Source organism: Chinchilla lanigera, unplaced genomic scaffold (genome assembly GCF_000276665.1).
Source record: "Chinchilla lanigera isolate Chin_1 unplaced genomic scaffold, ChiLan1.0 scaffold00086, whole genome shotgun sequence".
Taxonomy (NCBI): domain Eukaryota; kingdom Metazoa; phylum Chordata; class Mammalia; order Rodentia; family Chinchillidae; genus Chinchilla; species Chinchilla lanigera.
Genome location: NW_004955487.1, coordinates 5,146,502 through 5,172,294, shown reverse-complemented (window position 1 = coordinate 5,172,294; position 25,793 = coordinate 5,146,502). Strand labels below are relative to the sequence as shown.

The following is a 25,793-nucleotide window of genomic DNA, read 5'->3' as shown; positions in this document are numbered from 1 at the left end:
CTGCACCTGGGAGGACCCCCGGAGCAGGTATCGCGAGGGTGAGCCCAGCCCGGGCAGCTTAGTGACTTGGCGGGACCCCGACTTAAAATAAAATAAATACAATTAAAAGGGCTGGGGACGTAGCTCAGTGCGAAGGCCCCGGGTCCCGCGCCCGGTCCAGCGGTAAGGAAGAGACGCTGGCCTCCACTCTTGGCTGGGCCAGGCTCGCCCCTCCTCTCTTCCCAGTGCAAGTTTTTTCGTCTGAATCCGCGCCTCGGCCCGATTCCTGCCCCGCCCGGCAGCAGGCACCCATGCCAGCCAGCCGGCCGCATTCCTGGTCCAGGGGGACGGGGACAGGGCCGAGCCAGCGCCACTGCAAGCAGAAAGGACTTCTGTGGCCCCGCCCACGGGAGGATGTGACAGCCGCGCGGGAACCGGGTAGGGGTGTGTGTGACACGGACTGCAGCAGAAGCCACTGTGAAGGGACAGACGCCCGGCCTGTTCCTCACCCCAAGCATGACTGTTCTTCCCGAGGCAGACGGCCCCACACAGCAGTCGTTACTGAAACTGTTCTCCCCTTGGACAACAGGGACGCTGACAGGGTCACCTTCCCCCATCAAGCCCTGGTCCAACCCTCCGCTCCACAGGGGGGGCGGGGAGCCCCGGCCGCCTGACCCACGGCCCCCTGCAGACCTCGGCACCCGGATCCCAGCAGAGCTGCACCTGGCGGGATCTCCCCTTGTCACCGCGCCCGTCTGAGGAGGATCCTCCTGACCTAGGAAGCTGGGAGTGACTGGCGGGGCCGAGCCCAGCACCAGCACCCCAGAAACTGGTCCTCCGGGTCGGCATCGGCGCAGGAGCCCCTTCCTCCTCTTACTTTTTGGTTGAACCGTGTGCTCTGGACTCTTTCAGTGCTGCTGAGAAGGGGTTTCAACATGTAGTCCCGGCCATCTCTGAAATCACTGTGTAGCCCAGGCTGGCCCTCACCTTGGGGTAATCCTCCTGCCCCAGCCTCCTAAGTGCTGGGATTACAGGTTTGGGCCACCACAGCTTGTTATAAATTCACTCTTAATTTCCACCCTCACTGAAGCAACATCCACACTGGCTGGTGACACCTGGACAACAGAGCTGTGGTGGAATGGCTGTGGCCCCTGCAGGAAGCTGCTGTGGAGGAGGACCAAGCCTTGGGCTCACCCCTTGGGCCCCTGGAGGACTCCACCCACCGGCTCCACCTCCCAGCCGTGACTCCTGCCCAGGGCCTGATGGTGATGGTGACAAGCACCTGGGACTCAAGCTCTGGGGAGATGGAGACCAGGTGGCGTCAGGGACGATGACAGCCCTCCGGGACACTCGTTTGTATACGTCCGATGGCTATAAAGCCTAGAACGTAAGCTTTTCTTCCCCCGGTACTGGGGATTGAACCCAGAACTTCATACTGTGCTACACCCCCAGCTCCTTTTATATTTTGAGAGTCTAAATGACCTAGGTGGAACTCAAACTCAGAATCCTCCTGCCTCAGTCTCCTGTAGTGCTGGGATTACAGGCATGTGCCACCACAACCAGCTGTAGTGTTTTTAAATTTATCATAATGAAATCTTATGTGACCCTCTGAAAAGTTGTGTCTCTAGATCTTTGGTATACGCCACAGACAACCATCAAGCAGGCTTTTACAAAAGTAGCTGTTTTGGGCTGGGGATACAGCTCAAGGGCACATGCACCTGCCTGGCAAGTGCAAGGTCCTGAGTTCAACTCCCAGTACCAAAGGAAAAAGTAGCTGTTCTAAGCAGCAGATTTATGCAGTGGTTTGTTATCAGCATCTGGGGCTTGGCCACAGAGAGGTGAGGGAAGATGAGGTGGTGTGGGTGTGGGTGGTGTGGGAGCAAGTACAACAGGTGATGCTGAGGCCGGGCAGCCCTGCAGCACCAGCACCTGCGCTGGGAGCTCGGTGTCCCCAGAAAGTCAGACGAGCCAGCGAACTGCCGCCAGAGACCCTCAGCTGTCACCTGAGTAAGTGACAGCCATGACACTCGGCACCTCCCCTGCTGCATGTGTGGGTCCAGACCCTCGCCCAGTTCCCAATTCCTGCACTTCTCAAATGATGGGTGTAAATGATGCGCGTGGGGAGCTCCCGAGGGAGGACAGGAAGTGTGCAAGGCTCTGCAGCAGAAGCCTTGAGCTCCGAGTTAAAATCCCAAGTAAGGGAGTATGAGCGAACAGCACGGTAAGACAAACCCTGACTTTGCTGTGACGAGCAAATCCTCTTTTAGGTGCTGAGGATTGAACCCAGGGCTTTGCACTGAGCTCCATCCCCAGCCCTTTCTGTTTATTTTGAGACAGGGTCTCGCTAAGTTGGGGGGGGCTGGGCTGGAACTTGCAGTCCTCCTGCCTCAGCCTCCCCGAGTGCCGGGACTACAGGTGTGGCTTCGGGGCCCGGCATGAGCGGATGGCGAAGCGTTTCTGGGTTTCCGTGGTGGCAGCACCAGTGAACGCCGCGGCAGTGGGCGGCAGGTTCCTCAGCTGTGGCTCTGGAGCGAGGCCGGCCTCAGTGCACGGGCGTGAGCGCGTCATACAGCCGCTGCGCCGCCAGCTCCACCATCTCCCGCAGCGACTCGTCGTCCTCGCTGCCCTCCTCGCACTCCACACTCTGCAGGGCAGCGCGCAGAGTCACTGTCACGTCTCGTTATGTGGGGGACACGCGCCACAGGGAGTCAGTGCCGGGCAGCAGCGCCCTAGCCTGGCCTTCCCGTGAGGGCGGGGCTCAGGGGCCTGGAGTGCTCCCAGCAGCTCCATGCGCTCAGACTGTGATCAGGGACTCGGGGGGACCGAAAGATGGACAGGAGACATAGTGACTGGTCTATTTCACAGCCCCTTCTGGTTTTTTCTTTTTGGTGTTTTGAGAGAGTCTCGCTATGTAGTTCAGGATGGCCCGGATTTGTGGAGATCCTCCTGCCTCGGCAACCTCCCATAGCACTGGGATGACAGGTGGGCACCACCACATGGGGCAAGGTTGTTTCCCAGCCTGTGTCTCCCCCGCCTTCCCTGCGGGAAGCACAGATCACATGCACACTGAATCCCAGCACTCAGGAGGCTGAGGCAGGAGGATGGCTGGGAGAGCGAGGCCAGCCTGGGCTCCGAGACAGATACTCTTACTTATTCAGCTCCTGAAATCCTGCCACAAGACCTGGCAGGTGTGGCTCCACACGGAAGGCAGGGTTGGAACTCAGGCGGGCCCTGTGGGCTCAGGTTGTGGGGGACACAGCGGGGTTGCTCGCTGGGCAACTGGGTACCCTTTGGCTATGAGCAGGGCACTCAGCGCCTTTGCCTGTAACCACCCACATGAGTAGGTGGGGCCGAGTGAAGACCCCAAGGCACACCGTGGAGCACCGGGCTCGGGTCAGTGGTTGTGTCCCCGTCACCTCCCAGGTGCGAACAGCCGTCCCAGCACATACCCGCGTCTCCAAGTTAACGTTGGCCGTCTTCCCGTCCACGGTGACGCTGAGGACAGAGCCGTCCTTCACGCTCACGCAGTCTTCTCCGAATATGTCCCTGCAAGGAGGAGAGACTGTCAGTCCTGTGTCGGGAGCGGGAAGATGACGGTGACTGGCGGCTCCCGGACACAGCTCCCATCACCCACAGCTTTCCTGTCACGACTGCTCACGCAGTGGGTCGCTAGGGTGCCCAGGCCGGCCTGGGCTGCCAGGTGCTGGGCTGGGTGCGGTGGCATGTGCCAGTGATCCCCGGCACGGGGGAGGCCGAGGCAGGATTGTAAACTGGAGTCTCACTGGTGCAATGCTGCGAGACGGTCTCAAAATCAAACTCTGGAAAGGGCAGGGGATGCGGCTCAAGCTGCAGAGCCAGGGCAAGAGCTGCTGCAGGCCCGGGCCCTGGTCCCTGGGACCCGCTCCCGGGCACGGCGAGGCACAGCACTGGGATGACCAACCGTGGCTCCCAGCACGAGCCCTGCGAGGAGATCTCCTCCGGAAACACTGCACGGCCGAGGGAGGACGCGGGTGAGGGCAGGAAGGACTTAGCACTGTGCTTAGACAGTAGTGAGTCTCAGTGTTTCACAGGCACAGACTTCTTGCCTGCAAGGGCCAACGGGAACTCTTTCTGGAAGAATTCAGGCCTCAGAAGCAAACACAAAGGGTTCTCCAGGACAGGGGGCCTGGCCGACCGCTGCGGCCTGTGCCGGCCACCAAGGGGACTGTCCTTGTAGGCAGCTGCAGTGCCGAGTGGGAAGGCAGCGCCACCTGCACGTGCTCCCGAGGGAACCAGGTACCCACCAGGCGTGGTGGCGCCCGCCTGTGATCCCAGCACTCGGGAGGCTGAGGCAGGAGGATGGAAAGTTCAAGCCCAGCCCAGGCAGCGCAGTGCCTCAGCAGAGCCGTGCGTGAGGAGACGGAAGGGCGGGCGGGAGGACTCACTGCAGCATGGTCTCCAGGCGCTTGCTGTACACGTGCGTCTCCAGCTTCCTGGGCACCTTCGGAGCTGCGCCTGCGGAGAAGGCAGAGTCCAGTGTCCCAGGCCTGCTCAGGCGGTTTCCACACCACCTCGAGGCCACACTGTGGCGAGGGCCAGACTCCGAGGTGCCGGGGCATGTATTCCTGCACCTACCGGTGAGGGCCTTATCCTCGGTCTACTAAAGAACCCCCAAAGGGCAGATTGTTTTATTTACTTTATTTTTAAGACAGAGCCTCTGTATGTCGCCCAGACTGATTCTGAACTTGAAGTGATCCTTCCACCTCAGCCTCCCAAGTGCTGGCGTGTGCCACCACGCCCAGCTTTGTATCTTTGAAGAGGGGACGCAGAACTGGCACTAGTGGTCGAAGCCACCCACAGATGTAAACACGAGTTGTGTCTCCAGGCCTGGGACTGAAGGGCCAGGGAGTTAGGAGATCATCATTTTACACTCAGCTCCAGCCAGCCTGCTGTATGTGACCAGGGTCACACACCACCGAAAAGATGCGCATCACGCCAGGCGTGGTAGCGCACAGCGGTCATCCCAGCACTCAGGAGGCTGAAGCACGAGGATCACCCTGAGTTCAAGGTCAGCCTGGTCTACATAGTGAGACCCTGTTCAAACCCAGCCCCCCAAAAAGCATATGGAAGATATAGTGAATGCACAAATATTATTAAGATGTTACAAAAATACAACAAAATATTTTCACTAGTATTTTTTTTTTTTTTTGGCTGAAGAGCACCTGGTAGCCAGAAGCCTTCCCTGTCAACGGGCTGTATTAAACCCAAGGGGAGCGGCGAGTTTCTGCCGGGCGGCTCCACTCAGCAGCACCTCAACAGCTCTCCTTACGTCTGGATCCACGGCCTCGTCACGCAGCCAGCACACTGCCACCCAGCTACACCCGGGCCCTCATGCACCTCCCAAGGGCTGTCACTGACACGTTCCAGCTTTATGGTGATGGTGATCAGAGCTTCCACAGCATGAACGAAGGGCCAGCGACAGGATGATACTAGTAACCCACCCTGTTATGTACACATTGCAAAGACCACGGAGAAATAAATCAGAGTTTATGCGTCCCTTAGGACTTAGGACTCTACTACACTTCGGTTCACGGGCGCGGGAGAAGCGAGGGGGCGTACTTTTGCGTATTTTCGGGTTGGACTGCACCTCGAGGATCACGGTGGTCACGGTGTCCGCGTACATGTCGTTGGACGGGTTGGCCAGCCACTGCGGAGCAAGGGGCTCAGTTAGGGCGGAGCGGGGTCGCCACCACCAGCCTGGGCCAGGGTGGCGCCAGCTCCACTGCTGACTGCGGCTCCCTGGAACTAATCAGTGACTCCGGACGCCTCTGGGTTCCTGGTAGTCACAGAAGCAGGGTGCACTCAGGACTTCCTCTGTGGTGAAGGGTTTTATACGCACTATCACTTACCTCTTCTAATAGCAGCACTATTTACCCCATTTTATAAACATGAAAACCAACTCAAAAGTCGGCCATACAAGAGATCTGCTGGGTTCAAACTCCTACTCCCCATGACTTCGCTTGCACCACCGGCAGCAGGCCAGGAGGGCCAGTGCCCCGTCCTTGTCTCCGTCCGTCCAGTCACTTGTTTGGCGGCAGGGACGGAGGTCTGGGCCTTGAGTCTGACAGAGCTGCACCCTGCACCTTTTAAATACTTCCTTTCACTCTTCACTCGAAGCCCAGGATCCCCCCCATGCTCCAGGAGCCCAGCGCCCCCGAGCTCGGGGTGCAGGAGGCCCTGCCCTGAGGACTGGGCGCTGCCAAAGCACAGCAGGCCCGGAAAAGCGAGGCTCTTCGTGCACACTGGAGCTCTAGAAGCACAAATTCATTCTCTACTAGCACTGAGCGGAAGGAGCTCAGAGCATGGAGCAACCCTGCCCGCTCTGAAGGCGGGGCCTCCTTATCCCTGGAACTTCACACTGCAGACAGCTACTCCTTTTAACACTTTCCTGCCCTGCTTCTATCACTGTGAGACAAATTTAGGCTTAACTCACAGACCGGACACATCTTTTCTGAATCTGTTTCTTTAAAACAAGGTCTTGCTCTATAGCAGGCTGGCCTCAATCCCCCTGCCTCAGCCTCCGGTGCGGGGATCACAAGTGTGCACCAGCGCGCCCGGCTTGCAGGTGAACTTGTTGTGAAACTCTTCGTTTAGCCTCGGTTAGGCAAATGATCTCATCTTACCTCTAGTATTACCATGCCGGGTTCCTGTATTATAGTAATATTTTTGAATACTTTCAAAGCAGGTTTTTCTTGAATTTCTAATTCTTCTACATCACCTAAACAAAATAAAATGTAATTACAAGATATATATAATTTTCTTACAGTCTTTCAGAGGCAGTTTTTCATTTGTTTATAGACACCTCACAAAAGAACTGCTCCACAGTGGGAGGACTCGTAACTCACTGCACAAACAGCTTCAACAGCAACAGGGCTAAGTGACGGCTGCTGGCAATTGACGTTCACCCGCGGGTGTCACGGAAATGCAGCCTGCAGCGCTGTGGCCCTCGGCGGCGCACCCAGCGGGTGTTCAGACCACCGTCAGAGGCTTTCCTGCAGCACTGGACAAGATTCCCCAGCTACTGCTAACTAGTCACTTCTGCCTTCGGACTTCCTGAGCTGAATCACCGCCCCGGGAATTGTTCCGGCCCTACTGTCCTCTGGATTGGTCACTCCGACCTGTTTTATGAGCTTTCTACGTTATGACCCGTAACTCCAATGTGAGGGTAAAGAAGGGTTCTCCTTCAACTGGTCTGTTTCACAGCAGCACTTTGTGAATGAAGAAGAACACCCTCATGAAGCACAGTCAAACCTGAGTGCTCCTGCCGAGTTAGAAGGAGTACAAGCTTTTACTCACTAGCCCTCACTACGTTACTACAGATAGATCTGTATTCAAATGGCAAAACCAGATGGAGTAGGCTTGTTTTTCTTTTGTGGCCAATGGCTTTCAGTACTTGTTAAACTTGTTTTTAAAAAATAAAAATAAATAAAATAAAACCTACTCTATAGACTGGTACTGATGGAACCAGAAAGATTATTTTCACTGATCAAAGAAAAAAATAGGTAAAATTTTTGGTAGAGTTAGCAAAAGTGGATTTTATACACAAGGAGTAAAGACTGCTGATACTTTTAGAATCACACAACAAGGGTGCTGTGGCATTTTAAGACACGTGAGCCTATTTTCTCCTAAAGGTAACCCAGTGAAGGACAAGCAGGATTCTGAGACAATCACAGGAACTCAGGAACCCTCTCCCGGGTGCAGAATTCTGCTGCTGAAGGATGGAGTGGGACAGGGAGCCCCGCACACACACACCAGTCAGTTTCTGCAGCTGGTAGGACAGCAGGCTGAAGGGCCCGGTGTAGGGGATGGCTTGCGTCTGCTTCACGGTGCTCATGGCCAGGTCGGTATAATCTAGACATGAGAGACACAATACCAGCCCCAGCCCGTGCAACGTGATTTGCACACACAGGGCAGGGTTAAAAAAAAGAGAGGTTTAATGAATGAACGTAGTTTTCAGAAAGTTAGCAAGAGACAACCAAGGTTCCTGGTCACCCAGCCCCGTTATCAGGGCAACGCCCTCCTCCAGCACATCCATCCCAGGGGCAGCCCGTCCCGGCGCGTCTCCACGTGGGGCCTGCTGGATGGCGCCTGCCTTTCCTTTCCTGCCTGGAGACTCCCAAGCGGCTTTCACCATGGCCCCGGCGCCACCAAAGCCGTGCGCCTGTCCCATCTACGCCTACATCCTGCTGCGGCTCCACTCCGCAGTTACAGCACAACGCAACTAACGCCAAGCTACAGAGCGCAGTGCGTGCGCACAGATGGCGCTGTCTGTGCAGCGGGAGGAAGACGTTTGTGAGCTCTGAGAAAAAGCAATTGACACACTGACACGTCATCTCCAGCTCTGTGCAAATTTCCATCTCTCCCCATCAAGAGCGTCGATTTACACACACGCGTCTCTGGCTATCCGGTTTGCATTATTTCTTTGCAAAGACATTCCAAGGCTTTACGTTCAGTTCTTCCTTTTAAGGAAAACAGTGGAGATGGATGTGATGGAAATGTATATTGTGTGTTGAAACTCAGCATTTTGTAAAATTAACTACTTAATAATAAAAGGAAACAATACAAACAAATAACTTCCATGATGATGGGGAGAGGTCGTTCATAAACATGCATGCCAGAAAGAAATAAGCATTGGTCAATTAAACTGTAAAAAAAAAAAAATTAATTAAAAAATTATGAAACATAATGTCCCCTATTTTTTTTTTCCTGAGACAAGGTTCACTATGCAGTTCAGGCCAGGCTGAACACACTATGTAGCCCAGGCTGGCCTTGAACTCATGGTGATCCTCCTGCCTCAGCCTCCCGAGTGTGGGGATGACAAGCGTGTGCCACCATGCCTGGGTATGTCTTCTGTTCTTGAGCATTCTTTGGGAATACTAAACAGCAGATAGCCCCAGCAAGCAACGGAAGATTACAGGCCATGAAGGGTCTGGCTTGATCTCCAGCATCCCAAAACAAAACCCCCAAACTACAGTCACAGAAAAACCAAATGCTTCTCTGGAAGGCCGGTTGCTTCAGAAAATAAAAACACCCTCTGTGCTGTGTAAGGTAGAAAACAGGGTGGCCCAGGCTCAGGAGGAGTGGTCACCTATCTTAGAATAAATTTGCTTTAGAGCAAGAATACATGTGATTTCGCAAATAATTTTCTCACTTTCTTTCCCACAAAGCTACTTAAGATTACTTTCACCAATTCCTTTCTCATTATGGGGTTGTTACTTAAATTTTGGCCACTGGATTAAAACTTTTCACAGATTTCCTTCCAATGCTAAAATCCGATTTTATCTGACAGTAAAGAGTGTACTTACTGGACAGGTCACAAGGAGAAAGTATGTGATAGTTAAAGTTTCTTTTAACAAGAATTCCTGAGACTCGCTGGCCTTGTTCTGGCTTTTTGTCTGCTAAGAAACCCATGACCTGTTGAAAAACAGACACAAGCACAATGATGACCATCAGACATTGTAACTGTGAACAGCATAGGAGTTCCACCATGAAAAATATAAAATGTTACTTTTATTTTTTCAGTGCTGGGGATGGACCCAAGCGCCTCAGCACTGAGTTGCATCACCAGAGCTTTGTTGATTTTTTATTTTGAGGCAGGGTTTCACCAAGTTATTAAGTTGCCCAGGCTGTGCTCAACTTTCAATCCTCCTGCCTCAGCCTCCCAGAGTGCTGGGATCACAGCTGTGCGCCACCATGCCAGCTGAAACCCACTCTGAAACAGAACTTTCCTCCTGTGCAAAGGAGTGAACTGAAGGAGATGAAGACAACACTCCTCCCCGCTTTACAGGAAGGCACAGAGAGCCAGGCCGGGGCGTGACGGGGGGCAGCATGGTGTCACGGGCTGGCAGTGAGAGTCCAGCAAAATCAGTTACTTCTCTGGAAACAAAGGCTAAGTTGTGCTAATTTGTTTTCTCCCTCGATTCAGTTGTGATTCAATTGTAACTCAATGGTCATCAATTAGCTGCTTCATGCCTGGCTTGTTACGTATTAAGAGAACTAAGAGAACGTGGTCTGGTAGCTAAAACTTCAGATAAATCATTTAAAAGTCTGCTTTAAACTGGACATGGTGGTGCACACCTATCATCCCAGCACTCTGAGAGGCTGAAGCAGGAGGATCGCAAGTTCAAGCCCAGCCTGGGCAACCTGGTGACTTAGCAAGATCCTCTCTCAAAATAAAGAATAAAAAAGGGCTGAGGATGGAGCTCGGAGGCGAAGGCCTGGCCTCCATCCTGAGTACGTATGCACACACGTGTTTGCCTTAGAAACATCTTAAAAAGACTTTTGATCAACAGAGATAAAAATGTAGCTTTGGCCAAAATCCCTCCAAAATCCCGGGTAAAGTTTTTCTTATCTATTTCAATTTTATTTTCTGAAAACACGGTACTGTACCATCAAGTGATTAACTCTCAGGAGGACAATTCGTGCTACGCCCCATCGCCTCCGACAGCGCCTGCCTGGAGCGAGCGGGCGCGGCTCAGGTTCTCAGGGACGGTGACAGAGGGGACACAGCATGGTGCGGACATGGGGACAACGGGGACGGACGTCTGCTCACCCTTAGCCATGGGAGGAAAAGCGGGGAGAGTAGGTTAAAGACGATCTGCTCAACCCCAAAGTGCTCACTGCCGAGTTCCCATCAGAGGAAATGAGCCAGAACCAAAAGCAGCCCAGACAGCACGCGGGCAAAACCCCTGGTGAGTACTAAGTGGACAGGAGTAAGTAGTCTCGATGTCGTCAATGACGGTCTATTTTCTAAAAAATTACAGGAAACGGGGACAGACCTTTGGCAAAAGCGTAGGGACCAAGAGATGGAGAGGGTGTGAACTAAGACGTAGTCTGCAAGCACCGACGCCCACGAGGAATGGGCTTAGGGCCTTAAGAAGATCCAGCTCAGTTTGGGCAACTTGGTCACTGAGCAAGACACTGTCTCCAAATATAAAACAAAAATGAGGGGCTGGGGATTCAGCTCAGCAGCACAACGCCTGCCTGGCAAGCGCGAGGTCGTGAGTTTGATTCCCAATACCGGAAAAAAATCAAACAAAAAAACAAACAAACAAAAAAACAAAAATGAACTGGGGATGCAGCTCAGTGCAAAGGCTCTGGGTTCAATCTCTAGTATCACAAGCAATGTGTATTGAAAACTATTATTTTAGCCAGGCACAGTGGTGTGTGCCTGTAATCCCAGCACTGAGGAGGCTGAGGCAGGAGGATCGCCAGCCTGGGCTACATAGTGAGACCCTATCTCAAAAAAAAAAAAAAATTCTTCACTAGAGAAAAACACCATGGCCGGGTCAGTGACCATCACCATTTACCTTGGCTAGTTTCTCTCCTCTGAAGTTTAAGGTCACGGCCTCTGTGTTCCGAGGGTTGTGCACCTCTATGTGGACCTCATCGTTGTCTTCATATTCTCGGATCAGCGCCGCTTTCAGCCTGGCCATCTCATTCTGCTCCCCATGGACTAAAATCTGCACAGGAGAGCACAGGGAGATGCTTGTTCAGATGAGCACTAGCCCTTACCACCTTTCTAGTTAAATTCACGAAATAGGAACGTGCTTGCCATTATGAAACTTTTACTTTTTAATGACCTCCAGCCAACCAGAATTATATAGAGTTCCTCATTATCTTAGGCTTTAAAAAGACCCTTATGTGCCAGGTATGATGAGGCAGAAGGCTGAGGCAGGAGGATCCTAAGTTTGAGCCCAGCCTGGGCAACTTTGAGAGACTCTGTCTCAAACTAAAAAATAAGACGGGCTAAGGGTATAGGTCAGCGTGAACACCCTGGGCTCAGCAAATAAAAAAGAAAGGGTGAGTTAGCACTCACACTAACTAGAAGGTGAAGCCCAGATCCAGGGACCGCAACGGGCCCACAGCAGTCTCCCTGCGGTGGTCGCTCCTGCCAGAGAGGCAGGAATTCTGACCCAGGCTGCGACAGGGGTGAGCCTCCCAAGAGCCTGAGGGCGTCTGACCCTCTAATGCGACAGGGCAGTGAGAATGGGCGCAGTCACAGGGACAGTAAGTGGCCCAGGGGGACGGGCTGCAGGGTCTGGGATCCGGGATGGCTTGGTGAGCTTCTCTGTGGAGTGCGGGCCGGGCTGGAGAGGAGCCTGGGGACAGCTGGGAGCGCTGAGCGGAGTCAGTGCCACCGGGCTACAGCTACCCCTAAAAACGCGGCAAATTTCAAGTTATGTAGATTTTACCATAATAAAAATACTTTAAAACAACAAACAAAAACTAACGAAAGGCCATTTCCTCTAAAGTACTTTTCAACACTTTCCAAAGGGAACTTCTTGTATTTTCTATGGACACAAGGGCCAGGGTCCTCCCAGTCAGCGGCACAGACTTCTCAGCTGACCTCGTCCTAATCCCACCCAGCGCACAACCTCGGCTTTGGCAGTCACTCGGAGGAATGTGCCTGTAGCTATTTAAATCCCGACGTTTTCTAGGACTGACTTCTCTCCTTGTCCTAGTTAATATAATTATCAGCCGCTGGCGAGGCCAGGTGAGCGCTTCCACGGCCTTCATATCACCTCCCTAGAAGCCACCTTCCGTTCACCCCACGGCAAGTCAGAGGGGGGCCGTTACCGCCGTCGCCGAGCCTGGCCCTCCCGTTACTGGGGAGCGGGCAGCAAGAGCACTGGCTCGGCCGGCACGCATGAGGAGGCAGTGTGCAGCTGCCCAGCCGAGGGCAGGGCCGGGCAGGGCAAAGCCCAGCCCAGGTGCAAAGCTGTCTGCAGAAAGCGCCGCTGCACGGGTGTTAGGGTCCACCGTCCCCCCGAGCCCCCCGTGCCAAGGCCACAGACTTACCACGTGGGGCGGTTTCAGAGCTCGGATAAATTCGCTGGTTTGCTGGTAATCTGTGTGAGCAGAGAAAGAAATGTAGTCAACAGACATTTTCAGTGGCAACTTCTGTCCAGACATCGTGGCGATTTCCTCAGGCTCAGACATGATATGCTGTTAAAAACAAATACAAGAAGACAAAGCAAACTGGCCCATTAGAAAAGCAAAGGTTCACTGTCCGTTTTCATGCAGCCATAAACACTTATGTTAAATTTCAGAACTTGGCCCCAAGTCATCCTAACGCTGCGGATTCAGTACGTAGCCCACACTCGTCTCCCTGAGCAGTAAACACTCCACCAACCTTAGTCCGGAGAGCACCCGAGACTCAACGGGAGTGGCTGCTGCCAGCGCAGATCCTAACTGTATGGCAGGAAGCCCAAGCTGCCCTCCCCACACCTCTGCTCTAAAACTCACGTCCCACATGGCAGGATTTACCCCCGTTCTGGAAATCTGTTTTCTAATGTGTCCTGTAAATGATGGCAGAATAAGGTAAAGTAACAAAAATGAGCAATCACATTGTATTTTTAAAAATACAATAGATGTTGCTGGGTACAGTGGCGCTTGCCTGTAATCTCAGTTACAGGGAAGGCTGAGGCAGGAGCATCCCAAAGTTTGAGGCCAGCCTGGGTAACTTGGTGAGATGGTGTCTCAAAATAAGACTAAAAATAGGGTTAGGGGTATAGCTCAGTGCTAGAATGTCTGACTAGCAAGTCCAAGGCCCTGGGTTCAATCCTTGGCATTATAAGAGTAAAAATAAATAAATACATGAATAAACAATAAATAAAACAGATGCTACTGGTAAGCAGACGAGAATGTGATGCCTGGACATCTTTATGTTACCTCTAAAGTTTCATAGTTATTTTCTAAAACATTTACACCCTAACTGCTAGCATCAGCCATTTAATACCAATGGAAGATGCATCATCAACCAAGGCATATTCTACGGCTGTTTAAAGAACACAGGCTGGGCATGGTGGTGCAGGCCTGGCATCCCAGCATTCACAGGCTGAGGCAAGAGGATCACTGGGAGGTCAAGACCAGCTTGGCTACATAGTGAATTCAAGCCTGAACTACATACTATCTCCGAAAATAAAATAAAAAATTGTAAAAAATGGAGTATGTTGCAAGTTATGGATTGCTAATGTAAAAATCTGAAATGCTCTAATATATCCGGAGTGTCTTGTCACTCCAATCAGTGTGTGCGTAATTCACCCCATGACACTCTCTGCCTTTGGGGGTCACGTGGAAACTTGGTCACTTAAGCTCCACTTCACAGGAGGAGTTCTGGGGACAGGGTGCCTCTGCGCCCTGGACTGACCTTGGCCAGCGTCCCCTCCACACAGTAGCCTGCGATGATGACGCCGTTCCTCTTGTCAGTGCACCAGCTCTCAAACAGCTCGCGGGAAAGGCCGCTCTGCATCATGCCTGGCGAGGCCATTACCACGCTGGGACCGATGTCATCGAAGTGGTCCATGCTCTGAGGACAGACGCAGAGAGAGCACATCAGCTGCCAGGCTCACCGAGCACTTTTCATTTGGACAGAATGACAGGAAGTGAGCCCAGAGGTTTACTGTGCTACCTAAGCAACCTCACAGGACTAGCAGATGCGGTGTTCCAACGGCCATGCTCCTGGACACTTCAGGCTGCAATGGCGGGAAATCAACGTAACCAAGAGCAGTAAGTTTACACTGATCTTTAAAACTTTCTGCATGGTTGTGCACGCCTGTAATCCCAGCACTCAGGAGGCTGAGGCAGGAGGATCACTGCAACTTCAAGAATAGCGTGGGCTACACTGTGAATTCAAGGCCAGCCTGGACTACATAGAGAGACTCTATCTCAAAAAAAAACAAAAACAAAAACAAAATACCCACCAAAAAACCCAGAAACACTTTGTAATTTAGGTAAAGGGCCCGCAGGACTGGTGCCTCGGCAGGCAGAAACCTGAAGAGTCCCACGGGTTTCTACCCATCCAAGCCAGAACCCTGAAAGAATTTCCCGACTCTCAAAGGCTTTGCATACTTCCTGAGTGTCTCTGACGCGCCTGGAAATCTAATCAAAGGTTTAACACTGTTTCAGGGAAAACTTGGCTCTAATTCTTAAGCAATTACCTTAAAACATCAGCCTTACAGAGTAAGCCTATTTATACCCGGATGATTATTTATGATTTACATTATTTTAGATACTGATTTCATTCTAATTGAACTATGAATGTCGGCGAAACAACGTATTTTTAATGCACTTAACACAGGTTTTGCTGAATGCGCTTGACAAGTGAACCCGCAGAAGCTTTCACCTAAGGAATTTGCACAGCTCATCAATCAGATGGTCAGGCTGGAACCGCAGGGGAGAAACTTAACACACAGCCCAGGATAGTTTCCTTTTGTTCCCCTGGCAAGAGACAGGCTGGTGAGTTAGCACCCGTAAAGCACAACACAGCGTGCAGACTTTGAACAGCAGCGGAATGAGCAGGGATACAGCAAACGCAGGCTGGGGCATCCACTGCCGGAAGAGGCGCCCCCTGCAGGCAGGCGTGGGTGCGGCCCGCAGAGTGCAAGTTCCTGTTCCTTTCCCTAAGCCTTCTTCACCACCCTGCCTTCCGCTGCCTCACCTTGAGGTTGCTGATGTGCTTGAACACAAAGGGGTTGTTGATGTTGATCTGCTTCCGGATCTTGTCATTCATAGCATTGACGTAGGTCTGGTACACTGCCATGCACTTCTTGGCCAAGGACGACGCATAGTAGATGGGGATGTCATGCAGCTCTGGGTGGTTCTGCCAGTACTCATCTGGAAGGGTTGTGTGAGAAGCCAGCTCCGTCACGTGGAGCAAGGAGGCCAATCGAGAAGTGACACTCACCGTCATTAAAGTTTTAAGCATTCAGACGGCCAACAAATAAAGTATTGCTGGGCAAATAAAGTATCGCTGGGCGTGGCAGTGCAGGCCTCTAATCCCATCACTGTGGGAGGCTGAGGCAGGAGGATTGCAAGCTTATGGTCAGCCTGGGCAACTTAGGAAGACTGTCACATTACTGGACTCCTAAGGACTGAGAGGACTTACAGTTAGAAAAGAAGACCAAGGCCAGGCATGGTGGCGCATCCCTGTAGTCCCAGCATTTGGGAGGCTGAGGCAGGACTGCCAAGAGTTTGAGGCCAGCCTGAGCTACACGGTGAGACCCTGTCTCAAAAAAAACCCAAAACAAACAAACAAAAAAGGACCAAACCGAACCAGAAGACTAGATTGCTCAAGAGGCTGAGGCAGGAGGATCGCTGTGAATTTGATGACAGCTTGGACTACACAATGAGTTCAAAGCCAGCCTCAACTGCATAGTGAAACCTTATCTCAAGAAAAAAAAAGAGTGGATTCGATTCAGATTTAGAAAACATGGCTTCTAGAAAATCTGGTTTCTGCTCTGCCTTGCTTCCCTGCTAGTGTACGGGAATAACACTGCTTGTCCTTGTTAGCTGTCACGTTCGCTCTTTCCTCAGAGCCAGATACGCAAGGCTCCTAGGACCAAACCCCATCTTTCAATGAAGGCACCAAGGCCAGAGTGGTGGGTGATGTAGCCAAGGCCTTTCCGCTCCCCGGGCAGTGACGTGGGGTCTGATCGTTTCCCCAGTGGAAAGGAAATGCGCACCTAGAATCAAGAGCAGCTCCTGAGCCCTTCCGAGCGCGAACACAGGGATGAGGCCCCGGCCCCCCCTGTTGACGATGTCGTGCACGGTGTTGCAGAACCTCGCCTCTCGCTCCTCGCGCTTCTCGTGGATGTGAGTCCCGTAGGTTGATTCCTAAATCAGGGTCAGACACGCGACACCAGGAGTTCAGAAGTGAGCATCGCCCACAGGCGGTGACGCAGACTCATTTCCTCGCTTCCCACACTGCTCAGCTGTGCACATTCTGGCACAACAGTCATCGGAGAGGAGAGCGAGTGGGACATCAGACCCAGACCTGAGGAAATCATCCATGCGAGCACAGAAATGCCCACTCACCCACCAAGAGTTCTGCTTTGCTGGGCTGCAGGCCTGCGCCATGCCTGGCTGCTGCGGCTGCATAGACCCCTGGTCTGCTCTCAGCTGAGGGGTCTGCTGGCACCCCAGGGAGCTCATCCAGCACGCAGCCTCACCCCCCTATGGCACCCCAGTCAGGCTGTGTTCCAGCAGTGTTGATGTAGCACCGCCAGTCGAGAAGCACTGCTCTGAAATCCCTGCTATTGTGCACACGATGACTTGTGTGAGCATTGGAGATAAATCTTTCCTTGTAACAGGAGGCTCTCTGTGCTGCATGTGCCACGTGCAGAGTCAACGGAACCCACTCTGCACGGTGACAGCCACTGGGCCCTCGCCTGGTGGCTGGGACTGTAGGAGGCGGTGGGGGAGACACCCTGAGCCAAGCGCATCTGGCGTTCGTGACATCCACACATCTCATAAGCCCAGTTCTCTCCTGTCTCTGGACGCCACCGTCACCAACACACAGCTTTGATCTGCGCCCTCCAGTGACCACCCCAGTTCACGGCCTGTTTCTGAAGGGCCTGCAACCTACCGTGCAGACAGCACACGTCACGTGCAGTGTGATGAGCAGTGCGTGCAAAGGGACAAAGACAGTCACCACGGCAGGGGGTGGGGACGGTGCGTTTCTAAGACAGCCTTGAAAACACTCTCCAAGGAGTCTGGGCTGACTCACACAAGCGAAGTGTGCAGGGACAGTGAGGATCAGTCCTGGTTTAAAACCACCCGGCCTGAGCTGGCCTTACGTCCCAGTCCCCAGAGCACTGTCAACACAAGATCTGAGAGGAAACGGAGGAGCAGCAAAGAGCAGCCCCAAACACCAACTCTTGTACAAACACAACCCCAAGTTGACGTCCAGTAACACCATGAACGCAAGGTTTTGATGCTTTCCACGAGAAAATATCCTGCTTGCATTATACCAACCACAGTACAGCACATCTCCACTTACAATGATCAGAATGTCAGGCTTGATGTTGGGGATCTCAGCGGCCATCAGGTGCCGGTCCTCCTGTCTCGAGAAATCACCTGTGTACAAAAGCTGTGAAAAAGCAAAGCTGGGCAGTTAGGATTTGGGGGAGGTCATTTTGCTAGGGAACACTGTAATTCTGTGAACTCTACAAGCAAAATTCAATTTAAAAAGACAGCCTGTACCTGATAAGATCCAGGGCAATGCCTGTGTCTAAATCAGGATGTGTGATCTAGTCAGATCAGTAACCCTACTTAGATCCCTAAATTACTCAGAGGAATTACTCACTCTAAGAGGAATGAGACACCCCAGAATCACCCCACAAAGAGAACAATACACTAGGGAACTTGGGCAGGGCTCTAGCAAGAAAGGATGTGCTGCTGAGCAGAAAGGGCTCTCCAAGGAATTGGGGCACCGTCTATGAGGAGAGGGTACGGGGTTCACGTCCAATTCTCAATGAGGATTCAGACCTGCACTTGAGCTATTTCCTGCTCATTTTTTATTCTGAGACAGGGTCTCACTAAGTTGCTCAGGCTGGGCTGGAACTTGGGATCCGCCTGCCTTGGCCTTGTGAGCGCTGGGATGACAGAGGCCCAGGCAGGAACGCACCTTCACGCCCGCGATCTCAATCATGAACATGGCGGCCCCCAGCACGTGGCCTGCGTGGTAACACCAGAACTTGATCCCCGCCACCTCCTTCACTTCGTGAAAGTTGATTGTTTCAATTTTGTCCATGCTCTCCTCCAAGTCAGTCTCGGTGTACAGCATGTCGTCCGCCGAGATGTTGCTGTAGGATGCCAACAGAATTACTGTAGGATTTCTTAACGGTCGAACTCAAAGTGATGGGTGACAACCGTGAAGATATTCTCTCTCTTTTTTTTGGTACCGGGACTCGAACTCAGGACCTTAGGCTTGCCAGGCAGGCACTTGTGCTGCTGAGGTATATCCCCGGCCCAAGGTATTTCTCTAAGCTATAATGTATGAAGTGTGCTATTCAGAATCTCTGTTATGTAGTTTTTATTGTGTGATTATAATAAAAATTTGGTTGCATAACTATGAAGCAACACAGTAATCAAAGTTTCTCAGTTTTAAGTAAAACTTAAAGTAAATGAAGATAAAGTACTCTTTTCTTTGGTTTTCTGAGACAGGGTCTTGCGACGTAGTCCAGACTGGCCCTGAACTCACTATGTAGCCAGGCTGGCCTTGAACTCACTATGTAGCCCAGGATGGCCTCAAACTTGCAATGATCCTCCTGCCCCCACCTCCCAGTGTGCTGGAATGGCAAGAGGGCCTTACAGAGCATTTCTATCATACCCACAGCTCCCCAAGTTTAGCAAAAATTAAAAAGGACATGAAGACAGAAAAGTCGGGAGGTGCTGGCACCAGCGTGTATTAGCGGTTGTCGCCGAACACCCACAGTCCTGCTGCCCCGAGACTGAGGAGCAGCTGCTGCGGAAGCAATGCACAGCTCTGCGGCCAGGGCAGCGTGAGGCCACCTACCTGACTTTGACATAATCCGAGAGAAGCCATCTGTAAATGGCTTTGGTGGCGTGCGTCATAAATGTTCTTCCTTTGAAGCTCGTCTTCTGCAGGAACCAGGGCAAAGCACCACAGTGATCCAAGTGGAAACTTCGGGAAACAAAGAAATCGAGATTCTTAAAGTACCATTCGCCACGGACTGTAAATAGTAACACGGTTGCTCAATAAACAAAAGGAGTTTTATATAACGGTTATGTAAGAGTACTTTCAGGAAACCAAGCATACTTGTTCAGAGGAAGGGATGATGCGTACATTTCAAGTATAGGGGGAAATTTTTTTTGAGATAGGGTCTCCCCATATAGCCCAGGCTGACCTCCAATTTGCAGTGCTTCTCCTGCCTCAGCCTCCTCAGCGCTGGGATTACAGATGTGTGCCATGATGCCTAGCCTCATTTAAAATATTTTAAAGCATTTTTTATTTTTATTTGTTTTGAGACAGGGTCTCACTATGTAGTCCAGGATGGCTCTGACTTTACTACATAGCTCAGGCTGGTCCTGAACTTGCAGTGATCCTCCTGTCTCAGCCTCCTGAGCACTGGGATTACAGGTATGCACCACTGTGCCTGGCTCTGTAAAGGGCTCTCATGGTTTCAGACTTGTCAGCAATTCAGTGTATACACAGCATCTCTCTTCCTGCTCCTCACTAGGTTCCATGTACAGGTAGGTAATGTTTGTTTGTCATAATAAGCTTCTCTAGTCTATGACAAAATGGGCTGTTTGTGCAGATTTAGATATTTGGAGTTTCTTTTTAATTTTTTTTTTCTTGGAGACAGGGTCTTACTATATAGTCCAGGGTGGTCTTGAACTCACTGTGATCCTCCTGAGGGCTAGGATTACAGGTGTGCACCACCACACCCAGCTCCAGTTAAGTTTCTTAGTGGAGAATATTTTTTTTAAAGACCAAAATCCGGTGCAGAATGATCTTAGTAGTAAATGTCTTTGAAAAACATTAACATTATTAGGGCTGGGGATTTAACTCAGTGGCAAAATGCCTGCCTGGCAAGTGCAAGGTCGTGAGTTCGATTTCTGGTACTGGAAGAAAATAAAAACAAAAACCAAAAAAACAACATTAATGTTATTATTCCTTAACAACAAAACTAACGAACTTACTGACTAATTAGCAGGAGATCAATCTCAGCTGGGTCGATCAAATCGATGTAAGGAAGAGCATCCATTCCTTCCAGGCCAGGGTGGATCCCACAGTCCAGCTGAGAGAGAGAGGAAATGATCAGTCTCCGACATGGCTTAGTGAAATTCATTCAGCAAACATAATTGAGCTGATCTACCACCTGAATAATCAAGTGAGATTTCACACAGGAGCGCTAGGAATACAATTCTTACTAAATGTGGTGAGTGTAACAGTAGCAATTCCAACTTCCAAATTAAAAATATAGCTTAAGCTGGGTGTGGTGGTGCATGTCTCTAATCCCAGAACTCCGGAGGCTGAGGCAGGAGGACTGGCACAAGTTTCAGGCCAGCTTGGGCTACATGAATTCAAGGCAGCTCAGGCTATGTAATACCCTGTCTCAAAAAACAAACCAACAAAAACCTAAGAGGAAAGAAAAGCTCATACTTAGGGCCACAGAATGCAAAATACAAGCTCTCTTTCAAGCACTGTTTGGTGGTCACCCTAAAAATACAGTAACTCTTTTTCAAGAACTTTGATATCAGAAGATGGTTTCTAATATCAAAGATGAGACTTTAAAAGGGCATACACAGATTTACTACCAGCAACCCTGACCACTGTGAAAACTAGAACAGCAACCCAAGGAGGCATCAGGGGACAAGTTCTCAAGGGCTGGGCACTGAAGGTATGCTCACTGTACAGGTGTAACCCCCAGCGAGGACCTGTCTGACACATACTCGCTCTTTAGCACTGGGGGAAGTGGAGGAGGACGAGCCACAGGAACCTGCCGAAGGACGGTCTTTCAGTGTGTGCCCTAGAAACCATCCCGGGCTGGGGGGGGCAAAGTGTAGAGCACTTGCCTAGCAGGGCCCTGGGCTCAACCCCAGCACTGCAAACAAAAGGAAAGCACCTCTCCTAATCCCTCCACTTCTCACATAAAGGACTGGGCTCAGAGCAGCCGATGTCAGCCAGGGACTTCGACGAAATGGGAGTTCAGGAGATCTAGTACCAACACTGACCCACCTCTTGGTTGTGAAATGCCTGTTAAGTGTGTACTGCTCTTCTCCTTAACATTACACAGCATGGGCTGCGTGTGGTAAAACACCTTTCTGGGAGCAAAACAGCCATCTTGTCTACCACAAAAGACCCAATACCCAGTACAGGCACAGCCACCCTGTTCATCTGAAGGCACAATGCCGATCGCTGGCCCGAGCTACAGGACCAGCTCAGGAGGCTCCAGGCCCTGGATTCAAGGATGATGGTGGCAGTGGTGATGATGATGATTACCATGATTTTTCTTCCTTTGAACTCTAGGATAATGCATGACCGTCCTACTTCCTGCCCAGCGCCACTGTAAATAGTAAAAGAAAGAAGTTGATTAAAAAACAATCTGAACTGACTCCAATAAATTTGAACTTTTTGTTTTTTACAACTTAAACTGCATCCCACCTTAAGGCAACACCTGTTTAAAACATTTACAAAACTGCAAAGAGGGAGGAAGAGTGTGAACACAGGAAAAGGTGAACAGTGAGCCCTGGAGCTCAGGGAGTTTGCAGTTGTTCGAAATGCGGAGAAAGCGGGTTGCACCCTAGGAAGCCAGAGGCTAACGTCAATCTTCTGCTGCTAGGATTGAACAAGAGGGTACTGAGAATGTAAGCGGTTAGAATGTAAGGTAGCAGGGTTACTGAACACTTTCACAGTGGTCATTAAGTACAAAGCCAAACCACTTCAAAGTTCTTTCATTTTCTTTAAGACCCTAATAAGCATTTACTGTTCACATGGCTTGGCCTTCAATACTCCTCTCATGCTGTGGCCGGGCTCTTTCCCCACCGTGCGTGCAGGGCGCGTCACACTTCAGTCCTGATCTGATGCACACTTCTCCCCGGGCTTCTGACTGCGGTCTGCTTGTCTCTCTGTGTTCATCCTCAGCCCCTCCAACGGCCTCCCACCGCTCTTCCAGGGGTTCCAGCCCTGGGGCTCCTCAGTGCCACACCCTTCATTCTCCAGTTCCTTACTTGCAGATGACTTCATAGACTTTACCTGCGGCCCAGCCTGCTGCCCACAACGGCAGACCTCGAACACACACCCCTGACAGCCTTCCTGCCTCGAACTCAATTCACAAGACCTCTGCCCTCAGATGCAGGCCCATGTGGGCTCCTTGGTATGTTTGGATCTCAGTTCAAATGCCACCTTCCTGGAGGCTTTCCCTGGACTACCTCCTTTAATGTGTACTTGACAGCAAGGCACAGCCTGGCATAACACTAACAAGGACTTGAGGTTGTGTTGCTCAGTGCTATGCTGGGAGTTTCATAGGAAGAGACACTGTCCTGTTCATGGCTGTCACTGCAACAAGGCCCCACACAGAATAAACCTTAAGAGATACTTTGATATGTGGTAGCTCATGCTTTTAATTCCAGCACTCAGGAGGCTGAGGCAGGAGGACTGCAGAGTTCAAGGCCAGCCTGGGCTCCATAGTGAGTTCAAGTTCAGCCTGAGCTACAGAGCAAGACCCTGTCTCTAAAATAAATAAATAAAAAGATGCTTATCAATGAATAAAGCTCCCAAATTATGAGTTGTAGAAATATGAGGCTATGTGAAAGAAGCCAGACACAAAATGCTACATTCTGCCTGTTCCCATCTACACAAAGTGTCAGGAGAAGGGAAACTAGACCGCTGGTCACCTAGGGCTGGGGCGGCTGGAGAAACGGGCACGCTGCCAAGTTCAATGGGCATGAGGATTCTTTTTGGAATGAGGAAGATGCAAATTTTCCAGAACTGGATAGTAGTGATGGCTCCACAATTCTGCAGTACACTAAAACCCACTGAGCTGCACGTGAAGTAGACTTATATAAACGATATGCTGCTATGAAACCAAAAAAGCACACTGACCCCGGACCTCCTCAGCTTCTGTGACGCTTTTGTGTGGCGCTGGGGCCACACTAAGCAAGCGCTGCTCCTGCCGACCTCCCCCGCCTCTCTGGACTCTGTGACTGACACGGCGCTCTGCAAACTGCCCAGGCAAGGAATATGAACCACGCTGCTCTCTGCCCTGTGTCCACACCAGCCCTTCAGAGAGCAGCTCAGCAGTTATAAAACGCCCAGGCTTTTACTTCCCTCTGGACTTGGATTATTCCAGATGTCCACCTAGGTTCCCTCCATCAAATCCATCCTTTCCTTCCCTGCAACACTTTGGCAAGGACTGAGCTTCCTCAGGTGTCACCTCTACTGTACCTCAGCCTTGCTCAAAACCCTGTTGGCCTCCTGTAACTAAGAGAAGAGCCCCAACTCTTTAACACGTCCCGTGGCCCCTTATACGGTGTCCCACCCCATCTAGGCTGTCAGCCACAGCCTCGAAGAAACTGGCTGGGAGCTATGAACACTTTTTCACACACGCTCCCCACCTCTAGGACTGAGCTCACACACCATTTTCCCAGATGTGTGAGGTGTCCTTCTCTTCAGCCTGTGAGGAATCCCTTTTCCACCAGGAGTGTTGGTGCACACCCGTAATCTCAGTACTCAGGCGGCTGAGGCAGGAAGACTGCAAGTTGGGGGCCAGCCTGGGCTACATGAGAGCCTGTCTCAAAAAACAAACCCCAAATTCCTCTTCCATACTCCTCTGCCAACGCCTCCCTGTGCTCTGGGAACAGCCATCGCCTACTGGGCCCCAGCGCGGCCTGTACTCCTCACAGTACAAGAGGACAGGTTCCAGGACTGCTGTCCTGCCGAGCAGTCCAACTCCAAAGTCATCATCTCCTATCTTTTCCAGACTCTCTCTAGTCTTTCCGTTTTGTACTGTGTCGCCTCAAAAAGGGTGAAATCTGTGAATGGGCCCTCTGTCTCACCTGTGTCCCCAGGGACCGGTGCAGGGCAGACACTTGCCCAGTTTATAGAACCCAGGAAGACACCGCGGGTGCAGACTAAGCACAAGGAAACTGGGCTGTGTCCACAGTCGGCGCTCAAGAATACTTACCGAGTGAATGTGCAAAAGACACTATCTTTTTATTTATTTCGCAGTACTGGTTATCGAACCTGGGGACCTTCTCCTTGAGCTACATCCCCAGCCTTTTAAAAATTTTTTTATCTTGACACAGGGTCTTGCTAGGTCTCTAAACTGCCCAGGGAGGGGTGAAATTTGCTATCCTCCTGTTCAGCTTCAGACTGCTAGGATCATAGGTGTGGAGCACCAAGCGCAGCTGACTTTCTGTCTTTTGAAGAATGCACACTGACGTGGTGTTAGCTATTTAACAGTGAAATGTTCAAATGAGAAGAGGAACAAGGGAGGGGGGAAAGGAAAGAAGGGACAAGAAAAAAAGACTAGAAGGAAAAATCGAAATAAAGCTTTTGTAAACAAGAGGAGTGGCTGAAGGAAGGGAAAGCGAATGGGAGAACAAGAATATACATCATGTACAAGTACAAATTCCCTACGACGAATGTAATCATGATGTGTACCTAAAATGTACCAATAAAATCAATTTTTAAAAATCTAATAGTGAACAGTAAAAGGAAGGTCTTTGGCTACAAATGGCTCATCTACGGGAATAAAGTCTCCACGTTTACACTCCCTTTTTTAGTCAACCTTCCAGGAGGCGAAAGGCCATCTCCACGGAAGGACCCGACTCCTGGGAGGTGCTGGGGGTTATGTTTTGGTTCGTAACACCTCTGCTCTTTCTCCCCCTTATTCTGCCAGGGTCTGAGATTCACAGCAAGTCCGATCTACTTCCTCCCTTTTCGATCAGGCTGGGTCCCGGAGATGGTAAGAAACAGATCCGGCTGCGCCCTTCGCGTGCCGACTGCCTGGCCCGCCCTGGCGTGCGCGGCCCGGCTTTGTGCCACCTGATAACCGTTTTCACAGGAAGGCGCCCAGGGGCCCGAAGTAAGTTTTCCCCCCAGGCCCCAATATACGCTCCCTGAGACCGAAGAAAAAGCAAAACCCCTCTCGACCTAGCAGCCCTTCCGACCCTTCTCCAAAGCCCCGGCCCGCGCGAGTGGGCCGCAGGCACGCGGGACCAGGACGACGGCCAGGCCGGCTCGCCCGCGGCCCCACTCCCGGCGCGCCGGTCCCTTACAGGGGTCGGATCAGCAGCTGGTCGCTCTCCTCAGCAGGAATCGCAGACATCCTGGAAGCCTGAGAAGAAGAGCGCGTGAGGAGCACGCCGAAGTCTTTCTAAACTGAAAACAACCAGCACCAACCAAAGGAAGAAAATCCCCCATCCGCCTAGAGACAACGTCCGGCAGGCCGGCGCCCGCGGACTAGGGTCCTCCCCAAGATTTCCGGTTGGAGGGCCCTGCAGAAGACGTTCCGCGCGACTCC

The 25,793-nt window shown here is 51.6% G+C and overlaps 1 protein-coding gene across 1 annotated transcript; it reads right to left on the bottom strand.

Moving 5' to 3' along the window:
- Window positions 1-2,217: 2,217 nt before the first annotated feature.
- Window positions 2,218-25,754, bottom strand: Cpsf3 (cleavage and polyadenylation specific factor 3, 73kDa). Its single transcript, XM_005404394.2, has 18 exons — window positions 25,549-25,754; window positions 21,770-21,833; window positions 20,467-20,564; window positions 19,319-19,447; window positions 18,428-18,605; window positions 17,801-17,890; window positions 16,485-16,635; window positions 15,461-15,636; window positions 14,171-14,329; window positions 12,820-12,966; window positions 11,328-11,480; window positions 9,324-9,432; window positions 7,771-7,869; window positions 6,642-6,736; window positions 5,578-5,665; window positions 4,404-4,473; window positions 3,429-3,525; window positions 2,218-2,623 (listed from the first exon to the last, which is right to left on the bottom strand). The coding sequence occupies exons 1-18, from the start codon at window positions 25,596-25,598 to the stop codon at window positions 2,522-2,524; spliced, it is 2,055 nt and encodes a 684-aa protein (XP_005404451.1). The 5' UTR covers window positions 25,599-25,754; the 3' UTR covers window positions 2,218-2,521.
- Window positions 25,755-25,793: the final 39 nt, after the last annotated feature.

What these genes read in the sequence shown, in the direction of transcription:
- Cpsf3 (XM_005404394.2), bottom strand. Translation starts at nt 25,598, where the DNA reads ATGTCTGCGATTCCTGCTGAGGAGAGCGACCAGCTGCTGATCCGACCC. An exon ending in CCAGCTGCAGAAACTGACTG is followed by an intron (nt 6,737 to 7,770) that starts GTGTGTGTGTGC and finishes TATTTTGTTTAG; the next exon opens with GTGATGTAGAAGAATTAGAA. An exon ending in CCGGCATGGTAATACTAGAG is followed by an intron (nt 5,666 to 6,641) that starts GTAAGATGAGAT and finishes CTTGCTCCGCAG; the next exon opens with TGGCTGGCCAACCCGTCCAA.